The sequence below is a fragment of the Hyperoodon ampullatus genome (assembly GCF_949752795.1).
Source record: "Hyperoodon ampullatus genome assembly, chromosome: 11".
Lineage (NCBI taxonomy): Eukaryota > Metazoa > Chordata > Mammalia > Artiodactyla > Ziphiidae > Hyperoodon > Hyperoodon ampullatus.
This window is the reverse complement of record NC_136924.1, coordinates 99,804,230-99,828,167: the sequence shown is the minus strand read 5'-3', so window position 1 is coordinate 99,828,167 and position 23,938 is coordinate 99,804,230. Positions and strand designations below refer to the sequence as shown.

The following is a 23,938-nucleotide window of genomic DNA, read 5'->3' as shown; positions in this document are numbered from 1 at the left end:
AGCATCCCAGCCCCTGCTTCCAGAAGACCCTTCAGCAAACATCACCAAGTGCCCTGAAGCACCGACAACACCCTAAGCAGTCTCCCAGATTGCCTTTAGCCCTCCCAGCAACTCTGTGAAGTAGGTGTTGTCACGCCCCCTTGTCGGGTCGGTAAACAGAGGCTCAGCTGCTTGCCTGGCTGACAGACAAAGGAGGGCGTCAGACCCAGGTCTGTCTACCTGCAAACCTGGGTCCTTTCTAGAGCCTTGAGGTGTGCTCTGGCAGCTTCTCTAGGAAAATCCCAAGGAAAGGGGTTGTGGCTGTGGAGGTCCAGAGTCTTGCCTTGAAACCACAGAGGGCAGGTACTTGGTGGAAAAGTCCAGCAGTGATTCACCTCCTCCCATCCCCTCGTCAGCGAGGCCAGTTCCCCTCCCGAGATCTCAACTTCCAGCCTGGCTGTTGGTGGTGCCCATCCTACCGCCCCGGTGAGAGAGGGCTGTGCCCACCGGAGAAGGAGCCAGCGCCAGAGGGGGCACGGTGAGAGCGGGGGGCAGGGACAAGGGGCAAAGGCGGGGAGGCGAGGTGGGCGTGAGTCTCCGAGCCCAGCTCTGGGGGGTCGTCTTGGAACAGCGCCCGCCCGTGGGGGAGCTCTGGCCGGGAGGGAGGTGGGGAGGGGCTGGGGACAGAGAACTTGACTTCCTGAGCTTGGGTGTTGTAATCCTGGCCCACAAACTTTTGGCCTCAGTCCCTCCTGCTGCTCGTGGTATTTCTCTGCCCCTCCACTTCCCAGTACACCAGCTCACACTCGAGTGTACACACACACACACACACACACACACACACACACACACACACACACAGTCGCTTTCTGTCTGGGGGTCCCAGGACCACGACTGGATGGGATTCTGAGCTGGGAGGCAGAGAAGGAGCGAAGGTGGGGCACAGTTTCTCTTTCAGGTCGGGTCTCGTAGCGGCTTCCCTGGGACTCTGTTGGGGCTGCGAGGCTCCCGGGACCCGGGGAGCCAGACGGGAGGAGGTGAGCTCCTCGCAGAGGGTGCGGGGTGGGTGGGTGGGGGCGACACCTGGGAGGGGGACTGGGTGGCAGTGTGCGTCCGTGCCGTGAGCGGGGCCAGAGGGAAGTCTGGTGTTGGGGAATCTTAGGACAAGGGGGTCACCCCAGCTCCTCTGCAGCATCTGAGCTGCTCAGGGACAAGCCTGGCCAGCAGGAAAGTCCTTAGACGGGGAGGGGGCTGGCTCCAGGGAGCGGGGGAGAGAGGAGCGACCCCCGACCCCGGGGCCGGAGAGGGAGAGGAGAGGGAGACAGACGGCGCCCCGCAGCTGGGAAAGAAGCGGCCAGGAGAGGGGCCAGACCCGTCAGCCTCCCTGCGGGCTCACAGGAGGAGGAGGCTGAGGGAACACAGGGGTGGGCACAGCAGGACGGCCTGTGCCCCGGGGGGCATCGGGAGTGCAGGCGGCCCATGGGGTGTGAAGGACTCGACGGGGGTCATGTTTTGGTGCCGTGCACACAGGTATGTGTGTGCAAGGGGACGTGACGGGAGCGGCAACAGCGTGTGTGCTGAACGGGAGCTGGTATGTGGGTGTGCGCTGAAGTGGGGCTGGGACGTCCAGGGCCTGGGCCGCTGCCCCGGGGGGGCGGCGCGTGAAGGACAGCAGCATTTCCACCTGTGTCCGCTCCTCCGCCTACCTGCCCAGCCCCTGAAAACGGTGAACTGGGGGCTCGTCAGCCTCCTGAAGGTCTCCTTCACGGGCGGCCCTGAGCCCGGCGTGGGTGCGAGTGTCTCTGCTTCTGGAGAGCACTGGCATGTGGTGAGGTCCAGGCCGCCCCACACCCTGCCCCAGCTTGGCAGAGCAGATGGGCAGCAGGGCAGGTGGTGCTAGGGGCTGGAGAGGCGAGCGAGCTGGCGTGCACCCGTGGGACGGTGGAGACTTCTGGAAGTCATCGTGACTGAGGATAACACTGTGTTTAAGTATTCCTGGCAAACGGGCCGGGGGTAGAAGGGCACAGTAGAGGGGGGGCAGGGAGGGGGGCAGGAGGGTGGGGTGCTGTCCTTTGGCCTTTAACCCCGTCTAACGTGAGTCCCGCTTGCTGCAAGGTAAGCCCGTTGCCCCTTGGCTTGCCGTGGCCCTGGGCCAGCTTCCCTTGTCACAGGCTCTTGCTTTCATTCTGCCATTCCGGATTTTCACTCTTACCCATAACTCATGCTCCTCTCAACAGCCTTTTTGAAAAAGAACAAACTTGTCACGTGAAGGTCAGCTCATCTGTGTTCTCTTCTCCCAAATCCTGCGCCCACCCTGGGCTCTGGGGTTTGCTTCCTCAGCCTGTGTTCCCCTCTGGCTTTCCCTTCATTTACTCCTTTCCCAGGCGGGTCTCCCCACCTCCAGCTGTTGAGGACAACTTGGCCCTGAAACAGCTGCTTCTGGTCTGGGGACAGTTTGGCTTGTCTCCTGGCCACCCCGTTGGTGACCCTATGCTCGGGCCCCGAGCTGGGCTATGCTCTGGCTTGGCGAGCAAAGGCAGTATCTCTCCTTGTCTTTTATGGATCTCATGTGTATACCCTGCCCTCCCAACACCACAGTTGAGTAGGGGTCATTCTCTCTTTCAGGGAGACTTAAAGCCCAGAGAGGAGGTGTGATTTGCCTAAGGTCACACAGCAACGTGGCCGCTCAGCTCCCCAGTTACTGTACTGGTAAGTTTGTTCAAACCATTCAAAAATAGTTTACTGAGCAGCTGGGGGTGTCAGGGCCTGTCCCTTAATCTCTCTGAGCTTCATTTCCTCATTTATAAAATGGAGTTAATAGTAATTCTTCAAAGATTTTTATGAAGATGAAACTTAATAATGCATGTAAGGATGTGTATGTTTTTAGCACAGTGCTGACTCAAATGTCAACCTCTATTTTTTTTTTAAGCCTTTACCTCAAAGGACAGGGACACAGGGGCTGGTTTCCCCTTTCAGTCCTCCCTTTTCTCTGATACCTCTCAATCTTGAGGGGAACAAGTGTTGGACAAGAAATGGAGTAAAGTGGGGGTTTTTTTTTTTTTTTTTTTTTTTTTTTTTTTGTCATTGTTATTGTTTGGGGTTTTTTGGCCATGCTGTGCGGCATGTGGGATCTTAGTTCCCCAGCCAGGGATCGAACCCGTGCCCCCTGCAGGGGAAGCGCAGAGTCTTAACCTCTGGACCGCCAGGGAAGTGCCCGTTAACTTCTACTATTACTAGCCAGGTCTGGACCAGACCCTGGGTCTCCTGTTTGATGCTTCTTCATCCATGTTTTTGAGTCCATTCATTCATTTGATAATGATTCAGGGGCCAGTCCTCAGAGTCCCCCAGCCTCAATTCTGTAGCAATATCCACAGTTGGTTCCGGTGTCCCCAGGGGCCAAACTGCCCTGTTTTTTCCACCTGAGGCTTGGTTCTCAAAGCCCCTGGGGTTTGGCTGGTGTCTCTGACCCTGGAGCTCTCTTTCCTTCCCTTCTTCCCCCGCCCCTTCCTTTGTATCAGAGGGTGAGGCCTTTGATTCCACGGGGTGCCTCTCTCCTCGCCTTCCCTCCTGGGCTGATCTTGCCATGGAAGCCTCCGAGTAGGTCCCAGTACCAGAGTTTCACCCTGACATTCTTTCCCATTCCTGGGATAACCTGCACCCTCCAAGTCACCTTCAAAAATTTCCATAACCTCAGATGGCCCTGCCACACCTTTCTAACTGACTTAGGCTTGGGTTGTTGCCTGGGTTAAAAGGACTAACAAGTAAACACAGACTCTTCTTTTAATAAAAAGAATCCCTTGTGTTTCTCTAGAACCTTGGAGGAGCAAAGCCCTTGGTAGCTCCTGGTCACTTTGGTTCCCCACTGCCCCTTGGAGGCGGAGGTGGGGGGCCTGGGGGAGAGGATCCTTCGGCAGCCCGGCACGTCTTCCTGGCAGAAACAAGAGTGGAGGTGGCGGAGTGTGGGGAGGGGAGGCCAGCAAGGATTCCGGATAGAGCACGCATCAGTCTATCTCCTGGCAGCAGATAAACAGACCACGAGAGGGACAGGGTAGAGCAGAGAGTGGCTGCTCTTCAGGAGGGCAGGGAGTTGGGAAGCGCAGTGACCTGCCGTGGTGACCGGTCACTTCTGGGTCTCCCTCGAGGGGACCACTCGGATCCGGAGGTGAGCGCCCTAGTGAGGATCCCTCTGGTGACCACTTCTGCCACCAGAACCCCCACCTGCTCTCAGGACAGAGGTTCAAGAACCAGGGTCCCCTCGAAGGCCGCTCCCATCCCCACCTGGCCTTGTGCCCCACCCTCCTCTGCCCTCCCAATCAGATGCCCGGAGCTAGCTGGCTCCCATGTTTACCCAGAGGCAATCGATCACGCTGGCACAGCTACGAGCACACAGCTGGCCCAGGGAAGACCATGCAGTTACCTGGCCACACCTGCCCTTTGACCTCCTGTTACCCCCACAGCCTTTGATCCCTTCTGGCCTGGAGGCCGGAGACTGGGCGGGCGACACTCACTGGACACCGAGCAGCTGGGCAGAAGGGCCAGTGGGGACGGCAGCTGACTGTAAAGATCAGAAGAGACTTGGAATAGGAGTCCCAGAGCTTGGGTTTCAATCCCGATCTAGTCCTGAATGGTCTCAGGCAAGTCACTTCATCTGTCAAGGCCTGGATTTTTCCATCTGCAAAATGGGCAAACGAAGAACAAACTGCTCCCTGTTTGTTCTCAGAGCTGTGAGAGCAAAGTGTAGCTTTAGGTGCAAATATCATCAAGAATTTGGGAAGAAAATCAATAGTCTGACACTATTCGACAGTATTCCAGCAATAATGAAAGGTTAGGATGGAGAGAGCGGGGGTGATGGGCGTCCTTGGGGCTGTCCAGCTCATTCCTTCTTGTCCCCGCAGGCCACTCCTCTCCTGCCATCCTGCCCACTCCCATCTGTGGCCTCCCAGCCCGTCCATGGCTGCAGACGACAGAAAAGTGGCAGTTCCCAAGGATGGGCCTTCTGTGGTCTCCTGGGTCCCTGAGGAGGGAGAGAAGTTGGACCAGGAAGGCAAGGACCAGGTGAAGGATCGGGGCCAGTGGAGCAACAAGATGGAGTTCGTGCTGTCCGTGGCCGGGGAGATCATCGGGCTGGGCAACGTCTGGAGGTTTCCCTACCTCTGCTACAAAAACGGGGGAGGTGAGTTCACTTTGAGGTGGGGAGAGCAGTTCCCCCCTGGGCACCTCCTGCCTGGGCAGTGGAGGGAGGCTGGCAGGGAGCTTGACTCCAGCATCCCCCCTGCTGTGAAATGGGGATGTTTCCTCACGGTGAGCTCCTCTCGTCCCTGGCCCCACACAGACCACGGTCCGTGGTTGAAGGATTCAGTCCCTCACTCACCTCACACTCTGGGCCACCCTTGCCAGGCACCGTGCTAGATACAAAGCACAACACACTCCGGGTTACACTCCAGCAAAGGGCAGCAGACCACAGACAAATACGTCCACTGTGGTCTGTCACATGTCGGGGAGCGGACGGGCCAGAAGCAGAGAGGGGAGGAGGGGCGGGGAGGGGCGCGAGATGGGAAGCGAGGGGACCAGGAAAGGGTCCGTCCGGGAGGTGGCCTTTGAGCCCAGACTTGAAGGAGGTGAAGGAGCCAGTCTCAAGGATGCAGTTCGAGTGAAGAACATTCCAAACGCAGGGGACGGCAAGGGGGGAATGAGAGGTGGGAGAGGAACCGGAGGTCAGGGCTCGGCCCCTCCGGGCCCTGCTCTGAGTGACATGGGACCCACTGAGGAATGTTGATCAAAGAAATTACATTATCTTGTCTATGATTTTTTTTTAATTAAAGAAATAATTTTATATTTTTTCAGCACTGGTAGTAAAAATGAGCAGGGGCACAGTGGGGAGGGATCAGAGTCAGCTTTGTAAGTGTACAATTAAGTGGTTTTACTATGTTCACAGACTTGTGCAACCATTACCACGACTGATTCTAGAAATTTTCCGTTACCCCCCAGAGAAGCCCTGTACCTGTTAGAAGCCACCCCCGAGCCCTCTCCCCCCACCAGCCCTTGGCAACCACTCATCTACTTCCTGTGGCTGTGGATTTACCTATTTGGAATATTTCACATAAATGGAATAATTCATTTAGATGAGTTTATTTGTGACTGGCCAGATTCATTTTTGCCTTTTGAAAATAACTGTATTCCTCTTGTGGAAATGATATATGTGAATATTAGAAACATTCCAGAAAGGTAAAAAAGAAGGAACATTCCTGTTTAAAAATAACCACTGTTTAGAAAATCCTTCTAAACACAGTTTCTATTTAATTTGACAAATATTTAGTGAACATCTACCACGTGTCTTGCTCTCTATTTTATTTATTTTTTACTTTTTTTTTTTTTTTTTTTTGTGCGGTACGCGGGCCTCTCACTGTTGTGGCCTCTCCCGTTGTGGAGCACAGGCTCCGGACGCGCAGGCTCAGCGGCCATGGCTCACGGGCCCAGCCGCTCCGCGGCATGTGGGATCTTCCCAGACCGGGGCACGAACCTGTGTCCCCTGCATCGGCAGGCGGACTCTCAACCCCTGCGCCACCAGGGAAACCCTATTTTATTTATTTTTTTAAAAATTTATTTATGTATTTTATTTTCGGCTGCGTTGGGTCTTTGTTGCCGTGCATGGGCTTTCTCTAGTTGCGACGAGCGGGGGCTACTCTTCGTTGCGGTGCACGGGCTTCTCATTGCGGTGCCTTCTCTCGTTGCAGAGCACGGGCTCTAGGTGCGCAGGCTTCAGTAGTTGCAGCACGTGGGCTCAGTAGTTGTGGCTCGCGGGCCCTAGAGCACAGGCTCAGTAGTTGTGGTGCACGGGCTTAGTTGCTCCACGGCATGTGGGATCTTCCTGGACCAGGGCTCGAACCCGTGTCCCCTGCATTGGCAGGAGGATTCTTAACCACTCGCCACCAGGGAAGCCCCTTTTGTTCATTTATTTGATGTGGACCATTTTTAAAAAGTCTTTATTGAATTTGTTACAATATTGCTTCTTTTATTTTATGTTTTGGTTTTTTGGCCACAAGACATGTGGGATCTTAGTTCCCCGACAAGGGATCGAACCTGCACCCCCTGCACTGGAAGGCAAAGTCTTAACCACTGACCACCAGGGAAGTCCCTTGCTCTCTGTTTTAAAACTTATAGTTCTTACTGCAAATTGCCTAAACCGATGACTCCAAAGAAATAGAAATGGGACTTCCGGGGCAGGCCAGGGCTGGGGTGAGAACTAACGCTGGAGGATGTGGTGGCATATTCTTGCCCCGGCCGCAGTGTCACAGACATAGAGGTGGCTACGACCAAAGATGATCTCGTCAGAGCCCTTGTTCCACAGAGGAGGACAGGGGCCCAGAGACCTCAGCCACTTGCCTGAGACCACGGAGCTGGTTGGCAGCAGCAGGCCCGGGAAGACTCACCAGTCCTTCTTTGCTCTCATGTGTTGCTATTGGGAGGGCAGATGGTACAAGAGTTTGGGAGGTCAATTTGGTCAAAGACCTTAAAAATGTTCATCCCTGGGACTTCCCTGGAGGTCCAGTGGTTAGGACTCTGCGGCGCTTCCACTGCCATGGGCCCAGGTTCCATCCCTGGTCGGGGAACTAAGATCCCGCATACCTCGTGGCATGGCCAAAAAAAAAAAATAAAGTTTATTCTGAAAAGGTGGAAACAACCCAAACGTCCATCAGTGGATGAATGGATAAACAAAATGTGACCTATACTGACACTGGATCGTTATTTAGCCTTGGAAAGGAAGGAAATTCTGATACATGCTGCAACATGGATGAAACTTGAAGACACTATGCTAAATAAGTCAGTCACGAAAGAATAAATACTGTAGGATTCCCCTTCCATGAGGTGCCTAGAATGATCAAGTTTGTAGAGACAGAAAGAGGAAGGGTGGGTGCCGGGGCTGGGGGAGGGGGATGGGGAGTGAGTGTTGAAAGGAGACAGAGTTTCAGTTTGGGAGGATGAGAAAACTCTAGAGACGGATGGTGGTGATGGTTGCACAACAGTGTGAATGAACTGAATGCTGCTGAGCTGTACACTTAAAAATGGTTAAAATAGTAAAAGTTATGTTATGTACATTTTACGACAGAAAAAGCAAAAAAAAAAAAAAAAGGTCCATTTCTCTTGCCCTCTGACTCAGCAGTTCCTCTGCTGGAAGTTTAAACTAAGGAGCAGAGTAGACAAGTGCACGAGAATGTGGGCAACGGTCCTCACCGCAGCAGGAGGATGACCAGAAAGGCCAGCGGGGCTCTGACCAAAGAAACTCTGCGTAAGACGGAGCCACACAGCCATTAAAGTGGCGACGCAGATATGGATTGATTGATGTGAAACGAGGTCCATGATATACGTTTTTTAAATGGTTATCAAGTCATGCACAGTAGGTTCTCATTTTTGCAAAGAAGGAAATATATATGTATGTGTTTGTCAGAAAATTGGAAGGATATACAATGCTTTTTCCTTTCCTTCCCTTTGTACTTTCTGTTTTTCTACAGAGTAACATGCGTTGCTTGAGAGGCATTATCACATTGCGATTAAGAGCCCAGACTCAGGGTCAGACCCCCTGGGTTTGTGCCTTGGTTTCCTCATCTGTAAAATGGAGATGACACCAGTACCTATGGCCTGGGAGGCTGTTTTGTGAGGGTTTTGCTGTTAGTGAAGTATTTAGAAGAGGGCCTCACACACAGAAGCACCAAGGGCCAAGTGTTACGACTGGGCGATGAACAGTAATCTGTGTTCACCCAGGTACACGCTTCCCAGGTGACGGAGGTGGGCGCCCTGGGCTGTAATTTGCTGGGGGTCTTTAGGTCTGCCCTCTGGCTAGCCTCTCACGAGGCTGCTGAAACCACGTCCCCCCTGAGAATTTCCCCTAGCAGAGGAGTGGCCTTGTCTGCGGGGGGCCCAGTTCAGACCAGAGCCTGAGGGAGGGGAAATACCCTCTGAAAATGATTACAGGGAAAATCATTTTCCCAAAGTGTTTTTGTTTGTTTGTTTTTCTTGAAAACGTAACAAACTTGATGATTTAATAAGTATATCAAATTATACAGAACACGTTTTCAGTTCCAAAAAGAATAAATGGACTAGATTTGTGAAGCACACTGAGAAAATAAATAGGGCATATGTTAGGATCTCCATCTACATTATCATTCATTTCCCTTCGAAGGTCTCTCCTGTGCCGGGTGGGGCGCGGACTGGAAACCTTCCGCAGGGCCCTGCTCACAGACAGGAGGCAGCTGCTGTCTTGGGCCCCGGGGGGCTGCGGAGGGCGGCTGCGGGGTTGGCTGCCGGCTCAGCCCCCTCCCCCTCCTCGGCAGGAGCCTTCTTCTTCCCCTACTTCATCTTCTTCTTCACCTGCGGCATCCCAGTGTTCTTCCTGGAGGTGGCGCTGGGCCAGTACACCAGCCAGGGCAGCATCACAGCCTGGAGGAAGATCTGCCCCCTCCTCCAGGGTGAGTGCCCCCCAGCCCGGCCAGCGCCCTCCCCGCTCCCTTCATCCACCCTGTGCTGAGGGCTGCAGAGGAGCTAGGACGTGTCATCAGGCTTCCTGGGGCCCGAAGCTTCCAGAACCTGGGTGGCAGCAGTCTCCAGGAAGGACGATACAAAATGATAACTAGGCACAACGTTAGGTGCAGAGTCTTGGGAGGGGTCCTTGCCGGTGAGGAACCCTGAAGCTGAGTCTTCACAGCTTCGTGGCAAACGTGCTCCCGAGCGCGTGGCCTGGACCCAGACACGCCTCCGCAGGGTATAATCGTGGTGACGATGGTGATGATGTGCCAGGGCTCACATCAGCACGTCACGTGCATTTGCGGCCTCACCTAAGCCTCCGGTAGTGTCTGCATTACCCTCATAAGATGAGAAAATGAGGCCATTCAGTAACCCAGGTCTCCGTGGGTTTGTGCTGTGTCCTGTGTTAGGGTCTAAGCTGGTCCCAGCCCCTGCCCTCCCTCTGGGGATCTGTTGGCACTGATGTGAGCAATGGGGATGTCCTTTTCCACCCTCTGTTCAGTTGATGGGGCCCTGGCGGCCAGTGGGAAACCCAGGGGCCTCCTGGTCCCTGAGCGGTTCCTCCCATGGTTGCGGGGGAGGGAGGACTCTGTCTCGGACGCCAGTCCCTAAGGGGCTGGGCCCAGGACAGGCCTGTCTGGGGGCCGCCAAGCCTCCGCTGGACGGCGTGGACGTGGTGGAACCATGCTGGCTCCTGAGCAGACGGGGAGCCTGACCAGGGGCTGGGCCGCGGGGCACGGCTAGTCTGGTGCTGATCCCTCTTGGGGCGTCAGGTGGTTTTGTGGGGTCCTTGGGGGTCCATGTGGGGTCCATGTGGTGATTTTGGGGCTCCCTGTGGGATCAGAATGGGGACCCTGTGGGGTCTCTGGGATGATTTTCTCGGATCCTTGGGGTCCGTGTGGGTTGTGTGTGGTCCATGTGGAGTCTGTCCTCTGCTTGCTCCCGGGGGTCCACAGCCCCACCAAGGCTGCCCGGGTCCTTGCCTGATGCCCACACACGCGTGGGTTTCCTCCACCCCCCAGAGGCTCGGATGCCTAGTGAGACCCGAACTCAGGAACCTCCTGCCTCTGGCCTCGTGCCTCTGTTCCTCCTGTCCCTTGCGACTTCACAAGTGATGCATGATTGTCACAGAAAAACTAGAAAAACCAGAAAAAGAAAAGAACTTTTAAAAGTGAACTGAAATCGATCACCCAGAGAACCACTTGTTAACTTTTGGATGATGCTCCTTCCAGAGATTCTCTCATGAAAAAAAAAAAATACGTTCAGATATATATCATAAAACTGGGAGAATGCCTAGGGTGGTGTTCTGTGACCTGCTCTTCTTACTTAGAAAAATGAGGAGTAAAGGGCCTCTCAGGCCCGTGAATGAGCCCCGCGGTGTCTCTGTGGCCCCTGTCCTTCCAGCAGGGTGGGCGGCTCCCAGGCTGACGCTGGTCTCTGGGACCCTCTTGTTACTCCCCCCCACAAGGCATTGGCCTGGCGTCTGTGGTCATCGAGGCCTATCTGAACGTCTACTACATCATAATCCTCTCCTGGGCCCTCTTCTACCTGTTCAGCTCCTTTACCTCCGAGCTGCCCTGGACTGCCTGCACCCACTCCTGGAACACAGGTACTTGTCGTGTCGGCCCTGGGACGGGGCAGCTGGGGCCGGGCGAACAGTGATGGAGCTCCCGGCAGAACAGTCCCCAAGCCGAGCTGGGCGGGCACAGGTGGCCACTCTGCTGGCCGAGCCCGTGTGGGACCTCCAACCAGCCGCCAGGACAGCCGACAACCCGGTGGGATGGTGGGTGACAAGCGGCTGCCAGGCGCTAACACCCCGCAACATCCCCCCACCGAGCCAGTGTTCACCGCGGGCCTACTGTGTGCCAGACCCTCACGACCCGGCGGTGGGCCCGGGTGATTCGGCCTAGCCTGCACCAGGGACAGTCAAGCGCTGGGAACAGACAAGCAGACAGAGCAGTGGCAGATTTCGACGGGTGACCACAGAAGGATGGGAAGGGGCCTGCGTGGGGGCCACTCCCGGTGGGGCCGTCCCGCGAGCCCATCCCCCCATCGCTGGGGAGTGAGGTCCACATGTGGGCATGGGGGCCTGGCAGCCAGATTCACCAGGACGAGAGCAGTGTGAGGCACACAGGGACGGGGGCTGGTCACACGAGCCACCCGAGCAGGACCTCCTGATGCTGGAAAGCGGGGGCTCCAGAGGAAGCTCTGGGGACTGGGAATGCGAGGCCAGAGGGGAGCGGACGGGGTGTGAGGGCGCCTCTGCCCCCCTGGCCCGCTGCTGACGCCCCTCTTGTCCCCTTCAGAGCACTGCATGGACTTCCTGAACCGCTCGGCAGCTGGCGCAGCGGCCCCGCCCGTGAACTTCACCTCCCCCGTCATGGAATTCTGGGAGTAGGTGCCCGGCCTGGAGGCCGCCTCCCGGGGGCCCCAGGCGGAGGGAATTTGGATGTCTGGGGCCCGGGATTGGGGGTGCAGGTGTACACCTCTCTGTGCGTGCTTTCCAGCACTCACGTCACTAGGAGATGCAGGACCCTCCACACCTACCGTCCACACCCTCACGCTCGGCCCGCATCCACCTGTGTCCACCTGGACTCACATGCGCATCCACGTGACTTGCATCGCCCACGTGCCTTCTTATCGTCACCCACCCGCACCCACACGCCCACCTGCATGTAGACAGCCACGGCCGACGGCCAGCGCGAGCTGGGAAGAGTCTGCGCCAGCTCCATGTGCCCTGAGGTCCCGGTGGTGGCTTGAAATTGGCCGAAGTGGGAGTATTTACACCACAGGAACTGGCAAATTTCCACGCTCACGCCTGCACCCTCCACACGAGCACTTGCACCCCAGCGTCCACACGTGTCCACCCTTGCACTTATACAAGTCTACCTGCCCTCACACTTACCTTGGCCCACACGTACTCACCGACACTCTCCCCGGGGCGCCCTCCCGGCATCCACGCCGTGCTCATGCCCACCGACCCCGGCGCACACATGTTCCCATCACCCCGGTCACTCTTCACATGCTGACGCACATCCAGCCCCTCTGTCTGCTCCCCGAGCACCTGCCCATCGACTGCCCGTACGGGTCTCTGCTCCCCACGGGCTCGAGCTCGCTCAGACGCTTACTGCCCTCACTCTCTGTCTCTATCTCTCCGACAACAGAGAAAGCTGGATGAGTTAGACAGATACCTATGGGATTATGTGATTTGGTCGCCTAACGGCCAGGGGCTTAGAGACCACAGGTGGGAACGTGCTGGCCATGGGGCAGGGGAGGGGTGGGGGCAGGGAGGCGTGGACTCTGACACCCATGGGGTCAGCTCTGAGGATCAGGACACCTCATGATGGAGGCCACTGTCGCCTCGGCCTCACCTGGTTGTGTGTCTCCCCGTCCGCAGGAGACGTGTTCTGGGCATCAGCTCCGGCATCCACGACCTGGGGGCCCTGCGCTGGGAGCTGGCCCTCTGCCTCCTGCTTGCCTGGGTCGTCTGCTACTTCTGCATCTGGAAGGGGGTCAAGTCCACGGGCAAGGTGAGGGGTTCTGGCTCTGGGACTGCTCTCTGTGGCCCCCAGGGTCCACGGGGACACACGTGGCATCCCTCTGGAGACCTGAAAGAGAAAGCAGTGAAAGGGAGAGGCCTGCTGAGGACAGCGGACATCGTAGGAAGGCAGGGTTTAGCTCAACACAAGGGAAGGCTTTCTTTTTGGGTATGACTTTCAAAGGCCTGTTTACTAAGTGACATGCAGAGCAAGATAAGAACCATGAAAGTCCCGGTGTCAGAGCTGAGCCACCAGCGGGCTGGAGGGGTGTCTGCTCATCCCTGTCAGCATTTTGCTGGTCGGCTTCTAGCTTCCTTTATACGTGTGTGTGTGTGTGTCTGTTGTGTGAATATTGCACGATCAGGATCACACACTCGTACGACGTGCCTGTCTCGTTTAACAACACACCAAGACCATGTCTAGGATGAAGTGGCAAACAAAACAGTCTTTGAGGTGGTGGGTTTCCAACCTCTGAAGGAGCTCAAGCTGAGGATGGACAAAGTGGCCTGTTGTGTGTACAGAGTTCACACTGGAGCATCATTTCCAACCCAGGGAGTCTGACACTGATGCTCCACGCTTGTTACAGCCGGGAACAGACAGGGTCTCACCTTCTCTGATTAACCCCCTCCCAAAGCAGCCTCCCTCTTCCACGGATTGTTATAATAATGATAACATAAAAATAGTAATAACGACACGCACAGTGCCGCCCTCTCGGGGAAGGGGCAAGTGGAGCCCCACTGTGTGTCTCCCGTCCCCCAGAGCTCAGGCCACTCCTGCTCCCCCAACCTTAAGCCTGGAAAAGTTCAGTCTAAATTTCCCCACTGATCACTGTACAAATCTGCTCACCTTCCTCCTGGGCGGGGGAGTCCCACCCTTTTCAGGGGGCAAAAGGGGTGGGCGAACAGCCAGGATAAGGGATTAAGAGGGACCAGAATCCGGATTCAAAAAGGGTTCTTGAGGGCTTCCCTGGTGGCGCAGTGGTTGGGAGTCCGCCTGCCGATGCAGGGGACACGGGTTCGTGCCCCGGTCCGGGAAGATCCCACATGCCGCGGAGCGGCTGGGCCCGTGAGCCATGGCCGCTGAGCCTGCGCGTCTGGAGCCTGTGCTCCACAGCGGGAGAGGCCACAACAGTGAGAGGCCCGCGTACGGCAAAAAAAAAAAAAAAAAAAGAGTTCTTGAAATGTTTCGGGTGAAAACTCATACCCCTCCCTGTCCTTCCTCCTCCTGTCCCTTTGCTCTGCTGATGTGTGTCTCATCCTCTGCTGGGGAGCCCCAGATACCCCAGAATGTGTAAAGGAAAGGGTGGGAAGTTTCCTGTGCTCACCCCTCCTCCGAGGCGGCTCGTGCTGCCTGGGGAAGGGTGACCTTGGTCTTCTCCCCTCCAGGTTGTCTACTTCACAGCCACGTTCCCCTACCTGATGCTGGTCATCCTACTGATCCGAGGCATCACCCTGCCCGGAGCCTACGAGGGCATCATCTACTATCTAAAACCAGATTTGCTTCGGCTCAAGGACCCCCAGGTAGGAACCTCACTGGGGACCGCTTCCCAGGCATCTCCCGCCCCAAACCAGATCTGGACTTTTGAAAACCTTTGATTGCTTTTCACTGTTTAGAGGCAATATGTGCCCACGGGAGGAAAAAGTAGATAATATAGAAGAAAATAATGAAAAAGGAACTAAAAACCTCTCGTAACCCCACCACTCAGCTATAACCTGTTAGCATTTTAGTATATTTCCTTCCAATTTTTTTTTCTAGCCGGTGTGTGTGTGTGTGTGTGTTTTCATGTAGTTGAGATAATTATACGTGGAGATACATATATTTTCACTTATAGTGTAAGCATCTTCCTTGTTATTAAATCCATTTGTAAATGTCATTATATCATTTGCATAATGTTTCCTCCGTCCCCCATCCATCCGCTCACTCATCCAGCCAGGATGTACTGTGGTCCCAGAAGTCCAGGTACCTCTCTAGAGCTGGTGTGGGCAGCGGGCGGACAGACCCGGCCATATGACCTCTGCGCATCCACACCTGGGGCAGGTGTCGGCTTTTACTCAGTTCTTCCCCGTTCCTGCACATTTAGGTCATGTATTTTTTTTTGTATGATTGTACAGACAGCTGCAATGAACACCTTGTGTTTAAATCTTTGACCACATCTCTGATTATTTCCTGACAGTAGTCAGACGTAGAAGTGAGATTACTAAGTCAGGGAGTACGCACCTTTTAAGGCTCTTGACATGTGCTGTGGACTTTGACCGCCCGTGTTGGTGGGTCCCCTTCCTTCTGCAGGCCCATGAGAGATTCAAGTAGAATTTATTTTAACCTTTGATGGGTCAAAGTAGTAGCATGTTGCCATTTTAATTTTTTTTTTACTGGTGCGAGGTTGGACATTTTCCCTCTCTCTGGACTTGTCTGAGCACATTCTTTGCCCCTCCCCTCCCACTGCCCCCCGTGGAGTCCTGGTGTCTTCTCTCTACCTTTGAAGGCCGTGGCCTCCGCCCACCATGGCCGCCTGGGGGCACGTGCAGGTTGAGGGCGGCCAGGGCCTCAGTTCCGCCCTGCAGACAGGCCCCTCCTTCTCTGGTTCACCGTCTGTGGTGAACCATCTAGAAGTTATAGTCACGCGCACCTACGTGGTGCCTGCTGAGTGCCCAGGGGAAGAGGAGGATGCGTTAGTGGGCGTGGGCTGTACCGTGGGCGCTGCGGGGACGGAGGGGCCGCTGGTTGTGGAGGTGCGGGGCGGTCACTGCTCCAGGCCCTGGCGGGCTCCCCCCACCTTCCCACCGCTGCCTCGGGGTCTCCTGCAGGTGTGGATGGACGCGGGCACCCAGATCTTCTTCTCCTTCGCCATCTGCCAGGGGTGCCTGACGGCCCTGGGCAGCTACAACAAGTACCACAACAACTGCTACAGGTGAGCGGGGCGCAGGGTCCTGGGAGGGGGCCTTCCTCCTTTGTGAGCAGGGGCCCGAAGCTGTGCAAAACCGACACTGTGGGCCCCTTTCCAGACCTGGTCTTTCTCCCTCCCTTTCTTCTCTTCACCTTCTGGTACCTGGTCTTGGGCTCCTTCCCCCCACGTCCCTTCCTCTCTCCTCTTTACCGTCACCGTCTTTGGATGTCCCCACACGATGGGTTTCTTTCTCCCTTTTCCTTCCCATTTTCTGCAGGGACAGCATCGCCCTCTGCTTCCTCAACAGCGCCACCAGCTTCGTGGCCGGGTTTGTGGTCTTCTCCATCCTGGGCTTCATGTCCCAGGAGCAGGGGGTGCCCATCTCTGAGGTGGCCGAGTCAGGTGGGTGCTGCTTTGCTGCCTGGGGCCGGGGAGAAGGAGAGGCAGGGGACAGGAGGGCAGGGGTCCCAGATGTACTGTAGGAACCTTTCAGCATCGGGCGGCCGTGCTGGACACGGAGCAGAACCCCAAACCCAGGGGAGGGAGGAGGGAGGCGGGGACGGGTGGGAGGACGGACGCACAAGTGGAAAGCACGCTCCCCAGAGCAGTGGACGAGTCAGCCGGCCCCCGGGAACCAGCGCGCGCGCGCACGCACGCAGGCGCGCACGCACGCAGGCGCACACACGCACGCGAACACAGGGGCGGGCCCCTGACGGCGTGTGTGCCCGGCAGGCCCCGGTCTGGCCTTCATTGCCTTCCCCAAGGCTGTGAGCATGATGCCCCTGTCCCAGCTGTGGTCCTGCCTCTTCTTCATCATGCTCATCTTCCTCGGGCTGGACAGTCAGGTTCGCCCCCGCCCCCGCCCTGCGACCCCCTTACCAGCTTCTGCGTCCGCCGCCATAACCTCCCCGACCTCGCTGTCCCCCGACCCGACTTCCCAGCCCTGGCCCCGGCCTCCGGGGCCTGTCCTTGAGGCTGGTCGGGGGACGCCCGGCCTCCTCTTCCGGGAGGGGCCACCTGCTTTGCTCCCCCAGGCCCGACCCTTCCGCAGATGTGGACGCGCCCTCCCAAACCTTCGGGCCGCCCAGCCCTGCCCAGCCAACCCTCGCGGCTAGGACCTTCCGTGGTGGAGACATGGCTGAGGCAGGGTTGGCCTCACCCCAGTTCTGGGCCCCCTGCGCTCTGTGGGCCACCGTGGGGTTGGGGAGCGAGGAGGCAGCAGCCCCTCTTACCAGCCCCCTCCGGCCCACAGTTTGTCTGTGTGGAGTGCCTGGTGACAGCCTCCGTGGACATGTTCCCCAGGCAGCTCCGGAAGAGCGGGCGGCGGGAGCTCCTGATCCTCGCCGTCGCGGTCCTGTGCTACCTGATCGGGCTCTTCCTGGTCACCGAGGTGAGTGGCGGGGGCGGCCTGCAGGCTGGCGACCCCCTGACACTCTCAGAGCCACATTCCCGTCGCCCGCCCAGCCCTTCGCTGCGAGGTTGGAGGGACCACATGGCGGAACCTTCTTGTGTTGGTTCCCTCTCCTTTGGTTTCAGGTGACAGAAACCAAACAAGCTGGCTTAAGCAGGAAGGTGAAGTTTTTTGGTTAGGAAACAGAAAAGTCTAGAGATGCTTCGGTGTCAGGCACGGTTGGATCCAGCAGCTCCAGGACATCATCAGGGATGCCCCCCTCTATCTCCTGGCTCCCTTTTCCTCTGGTGATGTCATTCTTGGGCAGATTTCCCTCCTGGGATGTTACAGACAGCGCTGGGCAGCTTCAGGGTTCCCTTGTACCACCACCAACCCCGGGGGGATAGGGCCCTTTCCCTGAGAATTGGCCATTGCTCTTCCTTAGGCCTGGAGCAGGGAGGGGCGCACACTCAGAGTGAGGTGGCCGCAACTCGGCAACTTCCGGAAGGTGGGATGCTGGACAGACAGCACAGTGTACGTGCACCACAGTCCCCGGGGGTCCTCACAGATGTCAGAGATGTTGTCAAATGAGGGCCGGGAGGCTGGGAGTCAGGGACAGGCGGGGCAAACTCTTTTTAGCTGCAAGGGATGAGTTCCCTGGACCGGGCAGGGTGGCATCCCAGATGGGCTTCTGTCACCTCGTGTGGGCTGGGGCGTGTCCCCTGCCCCCCGGCCGAGGTCTCACTCTGACCCCTGCCCCACAGGGCGGGATGTACATCTTCCAGCTGTTTGATTATTACGCCTGCAGTGGCACGTGCCTGCTGTTCCTTTCCGTGTTTGAAGTGATCTGCATCGGCTGGGTGTATGGTAAGTGGGTGCGTGGGGGAGGCTTGGGGCCACGCGAAGGGCAGGATCTGCCCAGGGTGAGGACGGGCCCGCCGGTCTCTGCAGGTCTTTGTGCTGCTGTCCTGGTCCTTTTTACTTGAGAGGTTTAGCCGTTGCTGGGAACCCAGGTGTTTCTCATTACGGCAGTGGAGCTGGGCTAATGACAACGGAGTTCTTTGAATAGTGAGAATAATTATAAATAACTGTGCACAGCTTTCTGGATGCAGAGGCTGTTGGAGGCCTTCTCCCATGGGAATCCTAGTCAAAAGGGACCTCCGGGGCCACTTAGTCTGATCCTTCAGAGATTCCCACGTGCGCTTTCAAAGTCATCTCCCAGGCTTTGCTTGAACACTTCCACGGACAGGAAGCTCATCCCTGCGTTTTTGACGTAGCCTTTTCTGTTGTCGTGGTCGTGCATTTCTTTCTGATACTTTGGTGAATTCTGGCTTCCACTGACTCCCACCAACAGCCCCGCCCCCTCGGCACTGAGAAGTCAGCCGGTGCTGCTGACCACGTGGTATCCAGGCTGTTATCGTGCCTGATGAAGGCGGCGGCCTGGGGTGAGATTAGGGGAGGAGCCTTTATGTTCCGAGCACTGCACGGCTGAGTGCTGAGTGCTGAGTGGTGTAACCTGCACCACAGCCCTTTACAGGGGAAACCGAGGCTCAGAGAGGTTGGGTCCCTTGCCTAAGCTCACACAGCGGGCAAGTGGAGGCGCCGTCATCGTGCGCAGGTCCCTCTGGCTCCACTGCACCAGTTGGGGGAACGGATTGCCAGTGTGCCAAGGCTCAGGGCAGAGAGGGTGCGTGGGTGCCACGCAGCAGGGCCTCAGGACGAGCCGCGAACAGGAAGGGTTCATCTCGCTACCCTAGGCTTTCCTCGTTGGCGTCCCTCCCTCCCCACGCGTCTCCTACCTTTTCGCTGTGATTTCCCCACTGCTTTTCTCTCTTTTTTTTTTTTTACATCTTTATTGGAGTATAATTGCTTTACAATGGTGTGTTAGTTTCTGCTGTATAACAAAGTGAATCAGTTATACATATACATATGTTCCCATATCTTCCCTCTTGCGTCTCCCTCCCTCCCACCCTCCCTATCCCACCCCTCCAGGCGGTCACAAAGCACCGAGCTGATCTCCCTGTGCTATGCGGCTGCTTGCCACTAGCTATATTTCAACACTTGTTCTCAGAGAGGATCTGACAAACTCGATCACAGCGAGGTGTAAACGGCTGATAATATGTTACACCTACAGCAGCGGTATCTGCTTTTCACCTGGGGGGGAAGTTAAGCCAAAGGGATGACTGTCTAGCAGTGGCATTTCGAAGTGTTCCTTTTGTGGTGGTGAAGGGGTGGCTAGTCAGTGGCTCTTTACTTCTTAGAAGGTGGAGCAAATGTGGAAACCTAAGGACGTTAAACCAAGGGCAAGAGGCAGCGTTTCCATGGCCACAGCCCAGGCCCCTTCTGTGCTTCACTGGGAGCACAGAGGGGCCCCCTGGAGTCTGGGGTGCAGGTGCCGCCCCCGCCCCGCAGGGCTCAGCGCTGGGCTCGAGCATCAGCTCCCTTGGTGTTTTGCTATTTTTACTTGAAGCCGAGTTCACCTCTGCGACGCAGTAAGCATGTGTGTAGCCGCTGAGCCCCGTTTTGGCTCACAGCCTCCTCTGTGTTAGGACTCGGGTCTTCATCCGTAGACCTGAGAGCAGAGAGACACTGGGAGGTTAGGGGCTGTCTGTTGGTGGCGGCCTCCCCCACTCCAGTGTCACTCACGTGTCCAGATCCCGTTTCCCCCCCACGGTGCGGGGACGAGGACGAACCCACCCGCCGTCCCCTTCCTGTCCTCACACTCTCCCCCCACCCGCCTGGTCAGGGGCTGACCGTTTCTATGACAACGTGGAGGACATGATTGGCTACCGGCCGTGGCCCCTGGTGAAGATCTCCTGGCTCTTCCTGACCCCGGGCCTTTGCCTGGTATGTGCCCTCCAGCACCACCACCCCCATCTCCTGCCTCCAGGCGTCTCGGGAGGTGAGGGGCACAGGCGGAGTTCTGGGGCTCCTTCCCGCCTGCCTGCACAGTCACCTGCAGGGGCTGCTCCGTGCTGGTTCCCCTCCCCCCTTTTCTCGGCCGTCTCTTTGCTTTACCAGCACTACCATCTGGTCTAGTTCCTGCTCCATCCCTTCCTCCCCGGCACCTCCGTCCGTCTGTCTGTCTGCCTGCGTGATTTGCCAACTGTTGGTCTCCCCTCCCTGCCTTCTGAGCCCACGGTCTGTGATGGCCTCTGCTCTCCATCTCTAGAGGCCCCACTGTGTTGATATTTAACTGTGCTCCGTCCCGAGGAGAGGGTTTCACGGGCTCCCTCCCACATCTGCGTCGGCCCCTCCCGCTGTCTTTCTAGGCCACTTTCCTCTTCTCCTTGAGCAAGTACACACCTCTCAGATACAACAACGTCTACGTGTACCCGGCCTGGGGATACTCCATCGGCTGGCTCCTGGCTGGCTCCTCCATGAGCTGCGTCCCAGTCTTCATCTTCGTCGCCCTCCTGAAGACCCAGGGTTCCTTCAGGAAGGTAGGGGCTGGGGAAGTGGCACATCAAAGGAGCGCACCGAAGGGGCTGGACTCTGGGCAGGACACCACGGCCAGGCCAGCTCTGGGTGTGGGGCTGCCCTTTGGTCTAAGGGAATCTTAAGGAGAGGGTCTTTGAAGAAGGGCTTCCTTTTCAGAAATGTTCAAGAGTCCTAGAGTCCTAGACCTCCAGAATCTGACCTCCAGCAGATCCTCTGGGCAGACTGACCAAGGGCAGCTGTCAAAGGGTTAAGGGGGAAAGTCAGTCACAAGCAAGAGCACAAGGTGCCAGACGCAGGGGGTCGCAGAGCACAGGTTCCTGCTCATGGAAACTGGCGACCAGCCGTCACGGTTCATCCACACAGGCTCCCAGCGTCTCTCCTCCTCTCAACCCTGCCTGCGAACCATATGCAAAAGGCTCCCTGTTTAGAGTTCGGGACATGTCTTCCTGGAAAGGATAGAGCCAGTGTCCCACAAAGACATTACATTTGTGGAAATCTATCTCGCCCACAAGTCACAGAAAACCCAACATGCAATAAGCAAACGGGCTTAGTTTCTTCTCACTTATCAAGAAGACCAAGACAGGGGCTCCTGGCATTAGGTTCAGCTGCTTAAAGAGGCCGTTAGGGACCAGACGCTTCCTCTATTCCTGGACTTCCATCCTGGTCATGTTGCCTCTTCATCATCATGCTTATCACCGCATGGTCACAAGAAGGTTGCCATGATTCCAGTCATCACATCTGCATTCAAAGCCAGAAGGAGATGGCACCGATAACAGTAGTAATCGTAGGACTACTACTAGGAAGAACAATAACAGACGCTTACTGAGCATCTGATAATAGCAGTAAGAATAGTAACAAAAAGAATAAAATAGACACTCGCTGATCACTCACCCCTGTGCCAGGCACTGTTCTCTGAGGTGTGTGCTGTCATCTTACAGACGAGTCACAGTGTGGTTCAGTGGGTTGCCTACGACCGCACAGGCGTCAGTAACAGAGCCAGGACGGGAGCCAGGCGGTTCACACGCTCACTCACATGGTACTGCCTCTTCCCGCTCCTCGAGCTCTGTGCCCTTTCACTCACTCACGCTGAGCTGTGTGCTGAGCCCTGGGGACACAGACACGAGGACACGGCTTTGCTTCTCTTGCCACCAGCACCACTGACCCCTCTTCTCCCCACAGCGCCTGCGGCAGCTCGTCACCCCTGACCCCAGCCTGCCACAGCCCAAGCAACACCTGTGTCTGGATGGTGGCAGTGGCCGGGACTGCGGGCCCTCCCCAACGAAGGCGGGTCTCATGGCTGGGGAGAAGGAGACGCACTTGTAGGATGTGGCCGGAAACCAGGTGGCTACTGAGCCAGGAAGCTGGGTCAGGGCCCCCGTGCCCCCCGGCGGACAGCCTTCACCTCTTCCCCCTCCCGCAGCCCTGCCGAGAAGCTCTGTGATGTCCGTGGGCAGCCCCTCCCCGTGGGCTAGAGACGGTGCCGCCGGAGCCTGCCGTGCCTGTTGGAACACCCTGTCTTATCTGTGAAGGAGGTGGTCTTTCCGGAGCCCACCGTCTGGTTAGAACAACTGCAGTGTGCTACAGCGGACCACCCACTGTAGGGAGGCTTCCTCTTAGCCCTTAGGACCCCTGTGCTTGGGGGGGGTAGCGCCCATGGAGATGCACGCCATGTTGCATGTGACAACTGAACACCCCACACTGGGTCCTGACGCGCCACTGGAGGCCTCCCTCACCTGGCTTAGTGTCCTGGAGCCCACGGGAAGGAACCAGAGAAACGGCCGCCGTTGTCTTGCCTTTTCCCGGAGGTGGTGTCTCAAGGTGTCCCCAGCTCCAGCCCTAGTTCCACGCCCGCCTTGCAGTGGTGTCCTCAACGCACAGAGCATTGGGGTGGCAGGGGCTCAGGATGGCTCCCGCACTTAGCAAATAGGCACGACCACGGGCCTGCACCCAGGACAGACATGGCTAGTCGGTCACAGGTTCTTCCCCAGCTGACGCCTTCTGAAGACAGTGCCCCCGGCAGCTCCGTTTGCCATCCTGCCTTTGTCCCGACCCCGACTTCATGGATGAGGAAACTGAGGAACCCAAGGGACAAAATGACTTTTCGAGTTCTTGAAGCTCCTCGGGGCCAGAGACACGACTAGAGCCGGGTGTCCTGCGCTCAGGCCGGTGACCCTCCCACTGCTCCCTCCTGCCTTGTTAACAAGCACCCATGGATTGCCCGCCGTGTGTGCCAGCCTTCTTTCTGTTCGTTGTGGTTCTTGGGGTGGGAGGGAGAGAGTCCCCTCTGGGGGCGGGATGTGAGCAGCCCGCCCAGATTGGCAGCCCTACCCTGGCAGCTCCTCCACGAGCCCGTACCCCTCGGACCAGATTTCCTCCCTGGACTTTGGTCTTCTTCCCACTTTCTACTTCCCCTCCCCCAGGGTTTGCCTGGGCATCTGGGAGAGCCACCCCCTGACTCCCACGGAGAGAGGTGTGGGGTGCTTCTCTCCCCAGGCCCCTGCCAAACCGCGCCAGAGCCTTCCCTGGCTGGGGAAGGCTTCCTGGAGGAGGCTCTGTGGTCTTGTGTTCCAACAGCAAGGGGTGGGGGGGTCTGTGGGGGGTAGGCCACTTCTGGACAGTGTCCTGGGGAGAACCTGGGGTCTGGAAGAAGGGCCACCGCCTGCAGTGATGCGAAGGTAGGAAAAGTCACTGCCTGGTGACGAGGAAAAGTCTGGTCCAGCCAGGGTGAGCTCCAGCCTGACAGCCCCAGGCATCCTCAGATCGTCCGCCATCCTTCGCCCAGATCTGCGAGGGCTTCTCAGCTTGTGAGAACAGGGACGCTGGCACCCTGGGCACAAGCAGATGTCCAGACCCCTGGGTTCTGGACGTTCCCTTCTGCCTCCTTCTGGACTGCTCGCGCACTGGTACTCACTTTTTTAAAAAATTTATTATTTATTTATTTGTTCATTTTTGGCTGCGTTGGGACTTCATTGCTGCACGTGGGCTTTCTCCAGTTGTGGCGAGCAGGGGCTACTCTTCGTTGCGGTGCGCGGGCTTCTCACTGCGGTGGCTTCTCTTGTTGCGGAGCACAGGCTCTAGGCGTATGGGCTGCAGTAATTGTGGTGCGTGGGCTCAGTTGTTGTGGCTCGCAGGCTCTAGAGCGCAGGCTCAGTAGTTGTGGCACACGGGCTTAGTTGCTCCGCAGCA

The 23,938-nt window shown here is 57.0% G+C and overlaps 1 protein-coding gene across 1 annotated transcript; it reads left to right on the top strand.

Annotated features, from left to right (window-relative positions):
- Window positions 1–4,929: 4,929 nt before the first annotated feature.
- SLC6A12 (solute carrier family 6 member 12) lies at window positions 4,930–22,075 on the top strand (the record flags this gene model as incomplete). Its single annotated transcript, XM_079714649.1, has 14 exons — window positions 4,930–5,152; window positions 9,309–9,443; window positions 10,967–11,107; window positions 11,805–11,892; window positions 12,896–13,028; window positions 14,423–14,557; window positions 15,842–15,945; window positions 16,199–16,323; window positions 16,654–16,766; window positions 17,174–17,311; window positions 18,076–18,178; window positions 20,058–20,158; window positions 20,584–20,754; window positions 21,932–22,075. The coding sequence occupies 14 exons, from the start codon at window positions 4,930–4,932 to the stop codon at window positions 22,073–22,075; spliced, it is 1,854 nt and encodes a 617-aa protein (XP_079570775.1).
- Between the last annotated feature and the right edge of the window lie 1,863 nt (window positions 22,076–23,938).